The sequence below is a fragment of the Halichoeres trimaculatus genome, unplaced genomic scaffold (assembly GCF_033239565.1).
Source record: "Halichoeres trimaculatus isolate MK-OKI-2021-1 unplaced genomic scaffold, fHalTri1.1 fHalTri1_scaffold_20, whole genome shotgun sequence".
Lineage (NCBI taxonomy): Eukaryota > Metazoa > Chordata > Actinopteri > Labriformes > Labridae > Halichoeres > Halichoeres trimaculatus.
This window is the reverse complement of record NW_027437198.1, coordinates 3,225,458-3,240,381: the sequence shown is the minus strand read 5'-3', so window position 1 is coordinate 3,240,381 and position 14,924 is coordinate 3,225,458. Positions and strand designations below refer to the sequence as shown.

The window sequence follows — 14,924 nt, the reverse complement described above, 5'->3', positions numbered from 1 at the left end:
ATAAAGATTTTTTTTTTTAAAGAAGGGGGATTGTGTTTTTTCTGGTTCTCCCTGTAGTATCTCAACATGATTCACGTCTTTTTGAAAAAAATCCTGTTTTTCCTCACAGTTGTGTTTTTAGAAAACCCTTAATAACCCTTATTTTAGCCTTTTTACTGCTGCATTCCATTTGAACTCAGAACTGGGAAGTCAGGAGTGGGAATGACGTCATCTTCGAGTTTAGCATTCCAGTTGCCAAGTCGGAAAAACTTGCCATAACAGCAGTATTTCTATATAAACATTGAACAATACTATGTATCCAGCTGATTTATTGCAACAAACACTAGTCAGAAAATCTAAAACTCAAAAAACCTGAAGAACATCTAAAACTACTCCGCGGAGTAACACCACTCCGCTGTGCGTCATGGTGTTCCCACTCCACATTGTGCCTTAGAATGGTCTAACGCACGCTTCCGAGTAGTTTAATAGGAGTGATACAATGGTGATTTAACTTGCCGAACTAACTGTCAACTGGCGTGCATTAGACCAATCTAAAGCACGCCAGCACATTGGAATTCTCACTGACCATGGTATAATATTGATTAATCATGGCTACTGTAGTCAGGGGCCATCGCTGAAGTAACAGTGGTAAGAACTGGTAAAAAGGAATTCTGCTAAGTGCTAACGTTAGCTCACAGGCTTCCCAGGCTTCTTCTCTTGTTTATTGTCAGAGCAATACAGCGCCCCCCAAAGCTCTGGCATGTGAACTGATCTCTGGAAACGGCTTTTGTGGACGGCAGAAACTGCTTCGTCTTTACCGCGCACTTTTTTTGAAAATGGCACAGAAAATAGCTGGATAGGAAAATGTGTAGCTCCGTGTGGATGTAGCCTGAGTTTGACTGACTTATTGACTGTTTTGTTGACATTCCCTTTAGTGCAGCTCCATCTAGTGGATGCATAACGCAACCCCAGCCACTACTGTAGCTTCTATTCTATGGGCCTTATAATGCGGTGCGCCCTCTATATGAAAACAGTTTTCAAATAGACCAGTCATTGAAGGTGCGCCTTATACTCTGAAGCGCCTTATAGTGCGGAAAATACGGTAGAAGTCGGAAATTCCGAACTCGGAAGGCGTTCCAGCTGGGTGTTCCCACTCGAAACTCGGAAATTCCGACTTCTGAATACAAATGGAATGCAGCATAGGCACCCACCCTGTAAACATCCTTCCCAGCCCTCTAGAGGCCTGTTGGTGGCAGAGCAATAAGTGGACCCTGGTGTTACTTTTTGCTCGTCATTGCAGGAAGAGCTCAGCTGCTGCCTTTGTAAAGGTTATTATCCCACAATGACAAGTGATCTTTCAATAACAAAATCACCTCCTTCTCCTCTGGGCAGTACAGGGGTCCGGTTGGATGGAGAACAGCTTTCTGGGCGTAGTAAAACAGCTCAGAGATGTTCTTCAGGTTTTTGGCAGAGCACTGAGGAAAAGAAGAAAGGCATGCGTGAGCGTTTCGGTACAAAGCAAGAGCAGTGAAGGTGCAAAACGGTCATCTACAAAAACTCAAATTGCCCACAGGTATTCTTTATAAAAATCTATCAATCCAATTCAACAAATTCCACTTGAGACTTGAAAGTGTTATAGGAAAGATTTCATTTTTGTAATGCCTCTTTCACTGAAGTAAACAAACCCTGTACTCTCTCTACTGATGTTCCTTATATAACAGATATGTTATCAATTTGAAAAAACTAGGACAACCAGCCCAACACTTGGCCAGCAGTTTAACGTTAGCTCATCTTTGATACCAATCTAAGTTCACCAGCTGACTCTGTATGCGCCATCTCTAACGTCCACCTCAGGGTCCTTTTTTAACGATGTAAGTAATCCACCTGAGGATGGCGTGAAGGTGCTTCTCATACTGCACAAGAAAGTTTGAATCAGGCCTCCATGACAGCAAAGCCTCTCACTCATACTCACATAGCCCATCAGTCAGGAGTAGCAAGCCTCAGAGTGAAGAGTTCAGTGATACAAGAGTGAGTGGAGTACAAAGCTGGACCACAGCATGCGGACAGAGCCGCTCCAGTTTTCACTCAGCTTTATTAAATTTCAAAAGGCTTAATTTCAACACACTGTGCAGGGACTCCGCCTTTACAGACCAACGGATTTCAGTGTGAGTGTTTTTCAGCACTAATAACCTACCTCTACACAGGTCTCGATGTCCTGGTATTGATTCATGATTGGCAGGATAGTCTCCATGCTGCTGTGTTCCACCAGGTCAGATTTGTTCCCCACAAGGATCAGTGGTACCCTGTGATAAAGGTAATCGTAAATGTGTTACAGAGCTGCTTTTCATCAGAATAACTCTTCAGTTTGGGACAGAGCCAATGTAACAGAGTTGTTAATGTTGCACTTAAACAATCCCCACCTCCTGAAAGAGTGTATTTGATCTGTGGAAACAAAGCTTACAGTTGCATGCCTTCTAATCTGCTTAAGGGAACTTGCTATTTGGCTTATTTAGTCCCTATGATAAGAGAAGTAAACACTGAGGAGATGGTGACACGACGTGCTCTCTTACAGAAACGCAGGAGAAAGATACAAGTTCCAGGCCATAACCAGTATAATCCTACCATCCTATGGTGTAAATGTTTCACAGCAAGAATTTAAAGGATAAGTTCGGTTTATACAGCTTTTACATTGTTTATAGAATGAAGTAGGACAAAATACTCACCCAGAAGGCTTTCCTGATCCAAGCAGTGCTTCAGGAGATATTAAGATCCAAAATCGTGCAGCGGACGTCCGTATAATGGGATCCATCGGGGCATAGACAGCGCCGCTCCTAAAACTGCATTAATTGTCCAAAAACTCATTAGTTCCACCAATATTCCATCATGGTCCGCTCCGGGTTAGTCCTCTGCTGCAGTCTGTGTCACTCCAGACAGCGCTGTGTGGCTGTAATGACCTCTGAACTGACGAAGACTTTGTTTACGTTTGCCCCTCTGCGCATGCTCAGTACTCTCTGGAGAGCTGACTCCACTTCCTCCTTTCTTTGAGGGGCAAACGTAAATAAAGTCTTCGTCAAATCAGAGGTCATTACAGCCACACAGCGCTGTCTGGAGGGACACAGACTGCAGCAGAGGACAAAGCCGGAGCAGACCATGATGGAATATTGGTGAAACTAATGAGTTTTTGGACGATTAATGCTGTTTTAGGAGCGGCGCTGTCTATGCCCCGATGGATCCCATTATACGGACGTCCACTGCACGATTTTGGATCCTAACATCTCCCGAAGCACTGCTTGGATCAGGAAAGCCTTCTGGGTGAGTATTTTGTTTTACTTCATTCTATAATAGGGTTGTCAAAAGTATCGATACTTAAAAAAGTATCGATACTAAAATGTTGTATCCAGATACAATACTCACTTTCAAAAGTATCGATACTTCCCCCCCGGCATGCCGAGCCACTGACGCTGCGTCCCTCCCTCTCTGTCTCCTCACACACACACACGAGAGCAGGCACCCTCCCCCTCCCTGTTACGCACTCAATAACAAAACAGCATGGCTATAGCTATATAGTGCTATAGTGCTGCTGTAGGCGGGCCAAATCAAGCAGTTTTGGTCGAAAATGAAAAAGGTAAAAGTGTTGTTTGGAGGTATTTTGCCTTCGAGGCTAACGAGCTTGGAAAACCGAAGGACACAAATAAGCCAGTATGCAAACACTGCTACAAGGCGGTGTTGGCCATGTTATTGTTAGCCATTAGCCGCAACGAGCGATTAAAGGATGACGTAACGTTAATGATTATAAACAGGGCTGCCAACTGTCACGCATTCACCGTGAGACTCACACATTTGGATGGTTTCACCCGCACACATGCCACACCTCCGATTTCTCCCGCTCAAGTCAGAGGCACAGGAGCACAGAGGACGCAGAGGTCGTGTTGTGTAATATAGAAGATACGCAGGTATGCACCCTATACCCACTAGAAACCCCCAAGAAATACCACATAACCACTATAAAACATAATAATTATAGGATGGTTGTGTAACTTATACTTTCCGTGTACGCGCGCTCCTCTTTGTGCCGGCGTGCGTAACGGCGCAGATAGACACGCATCCCAGCAGACAGTGAGAGATCGTCAGTCACTTTGTGTGATTTTACATTTAAACTGTCTTGATAGCTCATGAGCACATTTTAAATGAACAGAGACTTAAAAAAGACGAGTCAACCTTTTGATGAATCAAAATGCAGCACTGATCATCAGTCCATCTGAGCTGCTGTTTTCACTCACTCACTGTTTTCTAAATGATAAATTCATCCTGAGGTTCCCTGGGTCACATATTGTTCATGATGTGAGCAATCTTTTAAGGATCAAGCTTCAAATACAATCTACTAGTGCAGTGGTTCTCAACCTGTGGCTGGAGGCCCATAAGTGGGTCTCAGGGCTGTTTTTAGTGGACAGTGCATGAATCAGGCAAAATTTGGTAAAAATGTCTTTATTTTATTTATTTTTTGCACTACCTCAGGCCTGAAACTTTCTTTTTACACAACTGTTTGTTGTGTGTGGTACTGTTAATTGTTACATGTTGCAACAGAGGTTATATTTGCATTTTTTTGTTAATAAAAATGTTTCTTTTAAATATTAGGGCCTTTTTTTATCCTTGTGGTATCGAAAATAGTATCGAGTATCGAATATTTTCCTGAGTATCGGTATTGAGTTGAAAATTTTAGTATCGTGACAACCCTATTCTATAAACAATGTAAAAGCTGTATAAACCGAACTTATCCTTTAAGACCTTATCTTAAGTTCTTGAAAGTCACCTTAATGCCTCCAGCAAAGCTATGCTTGCAGAAAATAAGGCGTTGCAGGAGGTTAAAACAGTAGCACTACAGAATCGCATGGCCCTTCACCTTCTTCTTGCCGCACAAGGATGAACATGTAAAGTCATTGGTGGTGAATGTTGTTCTTATATTTCAGATGCTACTACTGATGTGATGAACATGGTGCATGACACAGCACAAGGTATAAAAGAACTACATGAGAAGCATGGTTTCAAATTTGGGGATTTCTCAGGTTTATTTGGTGCCTGGAATGGTGTGGAAAGGTGTGGCAAAGTTGTTAATTACAATTGGTATTGTTCTAATAATAGTTCTTGTCCTGATAACATGTCTTGTTTCTGGGATTAAAGCGGTACTCTGGGATGGAACAAGTTGGGTCCTATCACAAGGTTTAGGGCAGAAATTACCCCTACAGCAGCGTTTTTGTGCAGCAGAAGCCCAGGGCGCACGCACCAAACACCCCCTCCCTGCTCCTCTGCTGGTTTCCTCTGCGCTCAGACGGGGCCATATTTTACTTGACCAAAAACACAAATAAACGGACTCCCACCGAAAAAAATCTGATATCGGTCTGCATTCACGCTTTATTTAGAGAATTTTCAGCGCGTTACTTTCACACAGAAACACCGCTAAATAAGGCTCTAGTTCTCATCGTGTTGTAAAAAGGCGCTATCTCCACTGCAGAGCCACAGCTGGCTACGAGGCGCTTGCCGCTTAGTGTAACAGTCCGCGGCGTGCCAGATATAAACAAACGCTGGTCTGCCAGGACGAAGAGGACGAATACCTGAAGTCAACACTGAAAAACATCTGCGCTAATCTAAGAAACTGAAGCAGCATTGTAGTCTTTTATTGAGAGCAGAGAAACTGCTGTGCCAGAAAAAAACTTTCAGCTCTGAGTACTGATAAGTCAGCCAAACATTTCAGAGGCTCAGGCCAAACATTAGCCCAGAACAGCAGCTGCACGTTACACCACTCCAGCTGACATGAATCACAGAGAGGACAGACACACAAACACACATCTGTTAAAGTCACCCGAACACACCTGCTGTCTTTGTCCGTCCTGTCATTTATGAGGGGGATCCAGTGGCTTGTCACCTAGCCGAGCAAAGCACAAAATCAAACAGTGGAGCCGTGCAAACACTCATTACAAACAGATTATTATGTTTCACATTTAGTCCATGAACAGTGTCTGCAGTGTCTAACGCTGTTTGAGGTTTATATACCTTCTCGATGGACTTCTTGTTGTTGACTGAATAAACTATGCAGATGACATTAGCCTGTAAGAAAAATGAATCCTTACATGTAGTTTATACAAGACATACAGGGAGCAGGTGAGAACGATAATGAGATCAAACTCACCTTAGATATTTCTTGGAAGAGCTGCTCATCTGATTGTTCAGCTTCTGGAGGAGATAAAAGTCACATATAGTGAGTGTTTTCTCATTCATCAGGTCATAATGGCATAAAACTAGTGTTGTGGTCTAATTCTGACTGAGACAGAAAAGGCTGCCCCACCATTTATGTTGTTTGTAACAAATGATACAGTTCCCTGAGAAAACCTCCTGAGGCTGAGCTTCAGGAAAGATGGGGACATGATGAAACATCATTTACAGTGCACTGAGAAGTCAATCCAACATTTTAGTGCAACAGCTTCATAATATGAAAGGGGTGTGTACCAACTAGGGGCGTAACCAAATAGTCAACTCACATTTCGATACGAAATACTAGGCCTGGTCAATGTATCGATTTTATCGATTAATTCAAAATTTTCCTTGTGAACGATCTGTTAAATGAAAAATTCGAATTTTTTCTCCCCGCTGTTGCGCACCTTTTTTTTTTTACCACAGCAAGCGCCGACTCCGCGTGTGTGTAGTGTGATTTAACAGTTCACTTACAAAACAACAGAAACCTAAATGTCATAAAAATGTTCTTGTGCGTCTTTGACACCCAGCACCTTGACGGACACGTTCCTTATAGTCTGTATCAACAGCCCAAAGAGATTTATATAAACTAGACCTCTCGTCAGTGAACGTTCAAATCCCTTTCCTCCAATACTCTGTTTTCAATCGGTCACTTTTCAGGAGTTTGATTAAGATCTTTGACTCAAACATTTACGGAGCCAGGACCCCTTCAGGTTCACCCGCAGATTATTAATGATGTGATTGACGTGCGTAAAACCTGCTGCTTTTCAGAGTTAATACTCTGATCATTTTGAGATTTAGACTATAAAGAAATATACATTAGTTTTTCTCAGAACATCCTCCCTCTACCGAAGAAAATCCCCTCTAATGGTGATATGGATGGATCATGATTTGTGAGAGTAAACTGCGGGGTGGGAGACAGGACGACGATAGGTGATGTCTGTCCGAACAGAGCGGCGCGCTGCTCGGACAGACATGACTGAGGAGTTGTTAAACTTTTACCTTGGGGGAAGCTGAGTTCTGTCTTTCCCTGCAACTCCCTCTATTCCAACAACTACATCCTCCATTCAGCATAAATCCATCTGTTGATGCGCAGAGTAACATAACGAACCAGCATCGAGATGCGCTCTGTCAAGCAGGGGCGGACCAGACTTTTTAGACTGGGGTGCCCTGACCAGGGCACTGACTTGTGCAGGGAGGCATGAAATTTGTGAGCCCACACTTGAATAAATAGCATTTATTTTTACTCATTTTTTTGTATTGAAATTAAAGGATAAACAGGCTACAGCCTTAAAAAATAAAACTAGACAGAAAAAAAGTGTTTTTTTAATCATTTAAAAGTAGAATATAACTGAACAGTGCTATACTGCACTGAAACAGTACTGTACACACTTTTCCTAGCAGTATTTTTAAATTCAAAATGTACAAAATGGTGCAGCTTTCAATGTGAATGTAAATAAGTCTGCCTCCTTTAAAACTACAAATTGAAGTTACTGAAACAGAAGAAAAGCTGAAAAATCAATTCCAAGAGTCAAACAGAGGTCACTCTTATTAAGTTTTTGACAAAATTAAAACAAAACTGGTTTTGAGTTTTCTGTGTCATTTGAACTTATTTTTTTCTTTAAAAGGAAAAAAAAAGTAAAATAAAAATTGTAAATAATTTTTTTTGTGAAAAAATCTGAGATTTTATTTTTAGGCAATGTCGCCCAGCCCTACGAAATACAATAAAGGGCTAACAATATGAATAGACTATTGTTCATAATATGACAGAAAAGATTCACATAAATAAAAACACATCAGCTTCTTTTCTCTTTGATGCTTGACTTTTCACTGCTTCCTCAAAGAACTGAATCCAATGTCTGACTGACATCACTGGCTTCAATACCTTTAGTATAGGGAGCAATATTAGGATTTACAATATATCTGTAATATCACAGCACAATAAATAGCACGGAGGTTGTCTTTGATTGAACTGAATTAACGTCCTATCCTGATGAAAAATGACACCCATCCAGAATAGCTTATCCACATACAGGGAAGGCTGGGTGAATAAATCAAATGCACCCTTCCCAACACCGTGTTTATAAAACAGCTGACAGCTCTCAGTGGATCAGTCTAAAAACAAACAGTCTCCTGTTCAGACCTCAGAATTAAACTGAACGACTTCAAACTAACAACCACAAATTAAAAACACCAGCACTTAACACAACGGGGCTTAACGCGAGTACTAGGGCTGCAGCTATCGGATATTTTAGTATTCCAGTATTCTACTGAAAATCCCATCAATCAATCAAGTAATAGGATAAAATAGATTTTTGTTTAGTTAAAGAGCATTTTTTTTTCAAATGAAAATTTTTCTCTTTAAGAAATAGAATTTCCTGATACAGCATGTCAATAAGAGCACTTGCTTTGGTAGCTCCAAAATTTATAAACACACTTTGACATATTTTTTGTGCCTTGTACGTCTCATCAAATGCTGCGGACCCAAATGGCACCCGTTTCGTAGAATGACCCATTAGTCTCCAAACTCCAGAAAAGAAGCTAGATTTGTTGCCAGTTGCTATTTTGTATAAGAGGTAGCTTGAGGGGTCTGAAAACTCTCTTAATAAGACCTCAGCTCTATTTGAAATACCACTCTTTGATCTTTTTTAAAATTAAACGATTCCTCAAGGCGGAGAAAATTACTCAAGTATTTTTTGTAATCGAGTACCTCAAATCATTCGAGGAATCGTTTCAGCTCTAAACTCTAAATCACTTCTGCTGTGATCTGGCACTGTATGGGAAATAAAAGTAACTCGACATTCAGGGAGGCGGAAAGTAGGGGAAACACCTGTTAATGTGTTTACAGCTACAAATGAACTTTGTTTGGTTGACTCTTTTTGAGATGTTAAAATATCGATCCTCCTACACTATTCATTTATACACAGTCTCCTGCTCAGTCACACTGGCCATCCAAGCCGTGACATACTCTACCCACCTGCACAATGAGGCGCAGAGAACACTGCTACAACTTCAGTGACTTTTAGGCTCATATCAAGTCGCTTAGGTGCTAAACAGCCCTCTGACACCCCCGCTATTGTTTAAAATGACTGTTGAGAGAAGCGGTCGCAGTGATCGTATGTCATTGATCATATGGAGTATCCGCGTATGTGAGCGTGTATGAAGTGGACCACGCTAGAGCCCATCTCTCCTAAGGTGCCAAAGAGAAGTGAGTCACACTGATCAAATACAATGGACTGTGAAGAGTGTATGAAAACAGTTCAGTTAGCCAGTGTGACTGTGACGAGAAACTGCTGCGAACGAGACATCCGTCTTTGATGAGTGAGTGATTTTGGGTAGGGGAGGGGCTCAGCACGTGCGGCTCGTTGACAAGCAGCTGATGCAGATTAATACATGCTTTCATATCAGTCTCCAAACACCAGAAAAGAAGCTAGATTTTTTGTCAGTCACTATTTTGAAAAAGAGGTAACTTGAGGGGTCTGAAAACTCTCTAAATATAGCATCAGCTTTATTTGAAATACCACTCTTTGATCTTTTTTAAAAATTAACGATTCTTCGAGGCGGCGAAAATCCCTCGAGCATTTTTTGTACTTGAGTACCTTGAGTTCGAGGTATTGTTTCGGCTCTAGTACCGTTAAGTACCAGTACCGATTAATAGGTATCGGGCATCAGTATCGTATCGTTTCACATGTGAAAGGTACCCACCCCTACTATTAACAGATTATTTTCAATCAATGATGTCATGTATATTCAGGAAAAACCTGAAAGAATGAGACTGTTTCTCCTTTAAAATATCATTACAGCTGAGTGAAACATTGCCAGTTTTAACATGCCAACGCTTCAGTACGGAAAGTCACTACTGGCTGTCCCAGAAGTCACTAAATGATGCTGCTGTCTTATTTGTATAATTACCATTTTCGGAGAGAAATAACATGGGACAAACAGAAAGCAGGTAAAACACTGCCTCATAAATATGTTAAAACTACAAATTAACTTTATTCTGTCCATAGTTGTTTTTTTTATGTCAAATATCATCTACCCTTCTCCTTTATCTGGGCTGGAGACCAGCAGAAGTGACCATGATGAGACACGCTTCAACGTCAGACTCCAAACTCAAGAAAAGTCGCAAGAATTGTCGTCTTTAAAAAAACTCACCAGAGGGGTCTAAAATCTAATCTAAAGTGCTCCCAGACAGTAGAACAACACAACACCACAGGTACACCCTCTGACTTTGTCTTCTCCGCTTATCATGTAAACAACACACGCCTCCCCACAACTGTTCTGTCATACCCTTTGCCTCACCTTGCGCATGTGTGTGATCGGAGCTAAACACTCGCTTCAAACTAAGCTGTAAACGAAAAGAAAAGAAAAACACGAACCAAACAGAGCACACGCACCCTGAACTGAGTGAGTGAAACCGAACGGCTCTGTTTTTTTTTCATAAACAGTTCCATCCCTAATACAGAGCTATTGAATTAATATCCCACATTATCAGAGTCAGACTTGCAGAAACTGAAAATTTTGTGTGGAGCAGTCACATACTAAAATCCAGGCCCTTTAATTCTTTTTTACTTGATTTTATTTTGTGCATCTTTGAATTTTATTTTGCGTTCTCTTTTTTATTTCCTTGGTACTTCTTTTTTTTCAGGCTATTACACCCCTAGTTCTAACCCTGTATAGGAATTACATCGAGACTACACTAATATAAATCCTGCATGCTGTGTGTGTGTGTGTGTGTGTGTGTGTGTGTGTGTGTGTAGGAGGTGCAGGGTATACCTGAGTAGTCCACTATGTGTGTAGGCACCCTCTCCGGTGTGACATCAGCTGGGATGGTGATCTCCTCTGCCCTGAGAGGAACCTTAAAGACAAAGAATCACCTCCATGAGCAGCCAGTTAAAATGACAGTACAAAGTATTTCACCTCAACATTAATGATCAGGTTCAAAGGTTCAAACGTATCCATGACACCACACGCACCTCATCGGGGAACTCCTCGCTGACCAGAGACATTATCAACGAGGTTTTCCCAACCTTGGCTGTAAAGAGAAAGAGAATCTGTTTTATTTAGTTGTTTCTTTACTTACAATGGGACATTAGCATACAACCATCCTACAGTGCATTTACTGAAAGGAAGCAAAGTGATTCTCAAAGTGGCTTTCAAACGATTTAGCAGAAAGCTGTACAGCACCAAGTGGAAAACCAGATCGTTAAACAAGAGAGAGACTCCACTGTTTCTTTCAAAAGTGACTGACGTGCAGCTCTGAATTATTCTTCTTGCAATGGGAAATACCAAGTCTAAATATGAACAGTTAAAATAATTATGGTGAGTAGGCCTGTCACGATAATCAATAAATCAATTAAACGAACGATAAATAAAAATGTCCTCGGTAAGTTTGCCAGCCTTGATAAACTGACACATGCATGCATGTTTGTTTTCCTCCTCTCTTTCCACCAAAGAGGCTGAATGAGAAGATGGCTCACTACATCTATCTTTCCTAACATCGGGGTGCATAGGTTCTATAGCAGATTTAGCGGATTTATAGCGGAGTGAGCATCTGTCAAAAATGCGATCTTTGGGGTGAAGATGGGGCTGATCACGCGTACAGACGGAGAGAGCTGAAGAGAGCGTACTGAGGGGTGAGGAGGAAACACACGCTAATATGAGTGATGGCACGAAAGATACGGTTCTTAAGCCGCCTGCCACAGTCCCAGTGTGGGAACATTTTGTTTTTTATCGGAATGAACAAAGTGTGAGCTCATGAACACCAACGAGCTGATATGTCGCATTTGTTTGAAAATAGTGGCGACGAAGAAGAAGAAGGGGAGGTGCAGCGGAGCCTTGTTCTTTGACATTCCGCTCTTACTGAGGCTTTTGGTCTGCAAAGTAAATAGAAATAAAAGCGCCAAATGGTGGGCGCTCAAAGACAGCTACATTGCCAAAGAAATGCAGCCCTTCAATACGGTTGAAAGCCAGAAATGTTAAAAATGTTTGACAGACAGTACGGATTGACTGGGAAAAAGTACATGTTACAAACAATTCAGGAACTGTATAAACTCCCTTTTATTTAGGCTATAGTTTTTATTGTAGGGTTTTTTTTTTTAATTTCTGTTTTTTTCTTTAGAGACAGGGTGTTTTATTGTTTTTGATTAGTATTAATTATTTTCATTGACATGTATTTTTTTCTAAAAGAGAGTTCATTTCATTTTCATTGTATTTTTTTCTCTTTCTTGTTTGTTAAATTTATTTTATTTTTTGTTTAATTTATTTTATTTAAAAGATCCTGACCTTTTAATTACAGTTAAATACTCTTTAAGAAATTAAAGTTTCTTGCTTTTGATATGGTGTACTCACTTTATTATCCCATTTTTCATAATTACATCAATGAAAAAATGAAAAAAAAATCAAAATAATAATGACAATAATATTGTTTATCTGCAATGATATTTTGGAAAATTATCGTCTAGCAAAATTTTAATCGTGACAGGCCTAATGGTGAGCCTTCAAGGTTTGTTCTGACATCTTCTTGAACATAGAGGATTGCAATGTTCTTTATCCTCATCAGAAACTTGAAAAACCACTGTATTGTTCACTAAAAATTGAAAACAAATCATAATCGACCATATCTCTGGTTTTACAGGCCACTGATATAACCCTTCAAAGCTGAACTCTGCTGAAGTTCATATCAATGAAGTTGGCACATAGCATTTTGGCTGCATGTCTCTCTGGAACAGTTGGTACCAACTCGCCTAATGTGGCAATGTAGGCCATCCTGCACAGCCACAACTGAAATATAAATAGTACCAACAACATGGCAGCTTTACTGGGAACAAATACACCAGGTCAAACACAGGACCCTGGAAGGCTAATTTCTGCTCTAAAGGGTCCTGGAAAAGGTCAAGGTTTGGTTACAAACTATCATGATTTTGCTTTATAAGCTTTGCTGCTTTTGTCAGATAAAGCTGAAGTTTTATTTGATCAACCGTGGATGTAACATCATCTCATCTTTTAATGCATTCCAAAACGTTTTTCTTTTCACACTCGCCTCAAGAGTATAAGATATCATCATGTGACAGTGTCTCATACAGAAGAAATCAGATTACTGTGTTGTTTTTGACTGTTTTGACAACAATGGTAATTCCAAAGAGGCATCTTCTAAAAGGTCAACAAAAATCCCCTTTTCATATTAAACTTTGGTATTATTATCTTGCCATTTGCTTTACGGGATTTTGGTGCCTGTTGTGTAAGCATGTTGTGATGTGAAATTTGTTAAGAAAAACTAAAAATAGACTATAACTTACTATGTTTATGATTAATTTATTTTAAAAGTTATAAACATGTCTAAAAATAAACATGAGACAGCTCCGCTTATATTAAAAGGGGTTATTGTTACATTTGCTGCTTCACATTGTAATTCAAGGGTTATCATTAAGGTCAACTTAACCTGTAATATCATGCTGAAAATTGAAAGGTTTGTAGGGTAGAGACTTTACGTCACCCCCTGTCTAAATACGATACTCTCAGACTCTACTGAACATATCCTAGATGATTTTTTTCAGGGCCAAAAATAAATTTGGTGTGTTTTTCCCAGGATGGAGTTGATTTTTCTGAATATTCCAACACCATGTGAATACAAGGTTGACTGACAACAAACGTGAAATGACAAATATAAACCCAGTGATCGAACATTTTGATAACTTCAAGTCACTTTGACTTGTATTTCATAGATTGTGAAATAACCCAGGCTTGCACCTATAGCACACACATTCGTGCTGCTTGACTCACTGGAAGCATTTGCTAACTTAGCTGTAGCCTTTAGCTCCTGTCCTTAGCATTTCAGCCCGCACAGCACTTAATAGATTAGGAAACAATGGCTCTTTTTTACTTACGTTCCCCCACAAGAAGTATCCTTACGTCCTTCCTCATGTTTAAGCTATTTCCCTCCACAAAAAGGACAGTCTTTATTGTTTCATGTAGTCCTCTTGATGCCGTCCCTCTCCGGCAGTTTATCTAACGTCGCGCCTGCGCAGCGAAGTCCTGCCGCTGTCAAACTCTCCGCGCCTTTGTAGGACAAAACGGACGGACAGTTATCGGTGCCCTTTGGGGTTTTCTACGAGTCTCTTCTAAACCTCCGAGTGGGAAGCACAACAGGAATTATATTTAAAAAGAACTTTATGGCACATGTCTATGTTATTTCATATAAACCACAGTCTTTTCGGCGGTTGCATAGCATTTAGTGGCGACTGTTTCGCGAGCATGCCCGACCTCCTCTACCCGGCAACTACAAGACGCCGTAAAGGACAAACTTGATATGGATTTATGAAACGCTTTACTCTGCCCCCTGTCGTTGTAATGGGGAATAACAGCTGTTCAGTCATTCCTTACCTTACCTATTAGTCTATCACCTACAAATTATAAGAATTTCGACAACATACACTTAACTTCTTTTATCCTCGCAAACTTTGAAAATTGGGTAACTCTTACTCTTGACATGAGCACGTTATTTCTTAACCTCAATAAATTGAGGTAATATACATTTGAAATTATTTTAAAAATATACACAGATTATTTATCAAGATTTCTGTCAAATCCTATAGGTTTATACCATAGACCGTATAAATAAGATAGATAGATGTGTGTGTGTGTGTGTGTGTGTGTGTGTGTGTGTGTGTGTGTGTGTGTTGTGTGTGTGTGTGTGTGTG

General features: G+C 40.5%; 1 protein-coding gene across 2 annotated transcripts in view; it reads right to left on the bottom strand.

Moving 5' to 3' along the window:
* rhot1a (ras homolog family member T1a) overlaps window positions 1-14,516 on the bottom strand; it is a 35,158-nt gene extending 20,642 nt beyond the window's left edge. For both annotated transcript variants that reach the window (XM_074696301.1, XM_074696302.1), the window contains exons 1-8: window positions 14,112-14,516; window positions 11,202-11,260; window positions 11,002-11,083; window positions 6,164-6,207; window positions 6,028-6,081; window positions 5,847-5,899; window positions 2,174-2,282; window positions 1,353-1,454 (exon numbers count right to left, since the gene is read on the bottom strand). In XM_074696301.1, the coding sequence (XP_074552402.1) occupies window positions 1,353-1,454; window positions 2,174-2,282; window positions 5,847-5,899; window positions 6,028-6,081; window positions 6,164-6,207; window positions 11,002-11,083; window positions 11,202-11,260; window positions 14,112-14,148 (540 nt within the window). In that variant the 5' untranslated portion in view covers window positions 14,149-14,516. The remainder of the gene's footprint in view (window positions 1-1,352; window positions 1,455-2,173; window positions 2,283-5,846; window positions 5,900-6,027; window positions 6,082-6,163; window positions 6,208-11,001; window positions 11,084-11,201; window positions 11,261-14,111) is intronic.
* Between the last annotated feature and the right edge of the window lie 408 nt (window positions 14,517-14,924).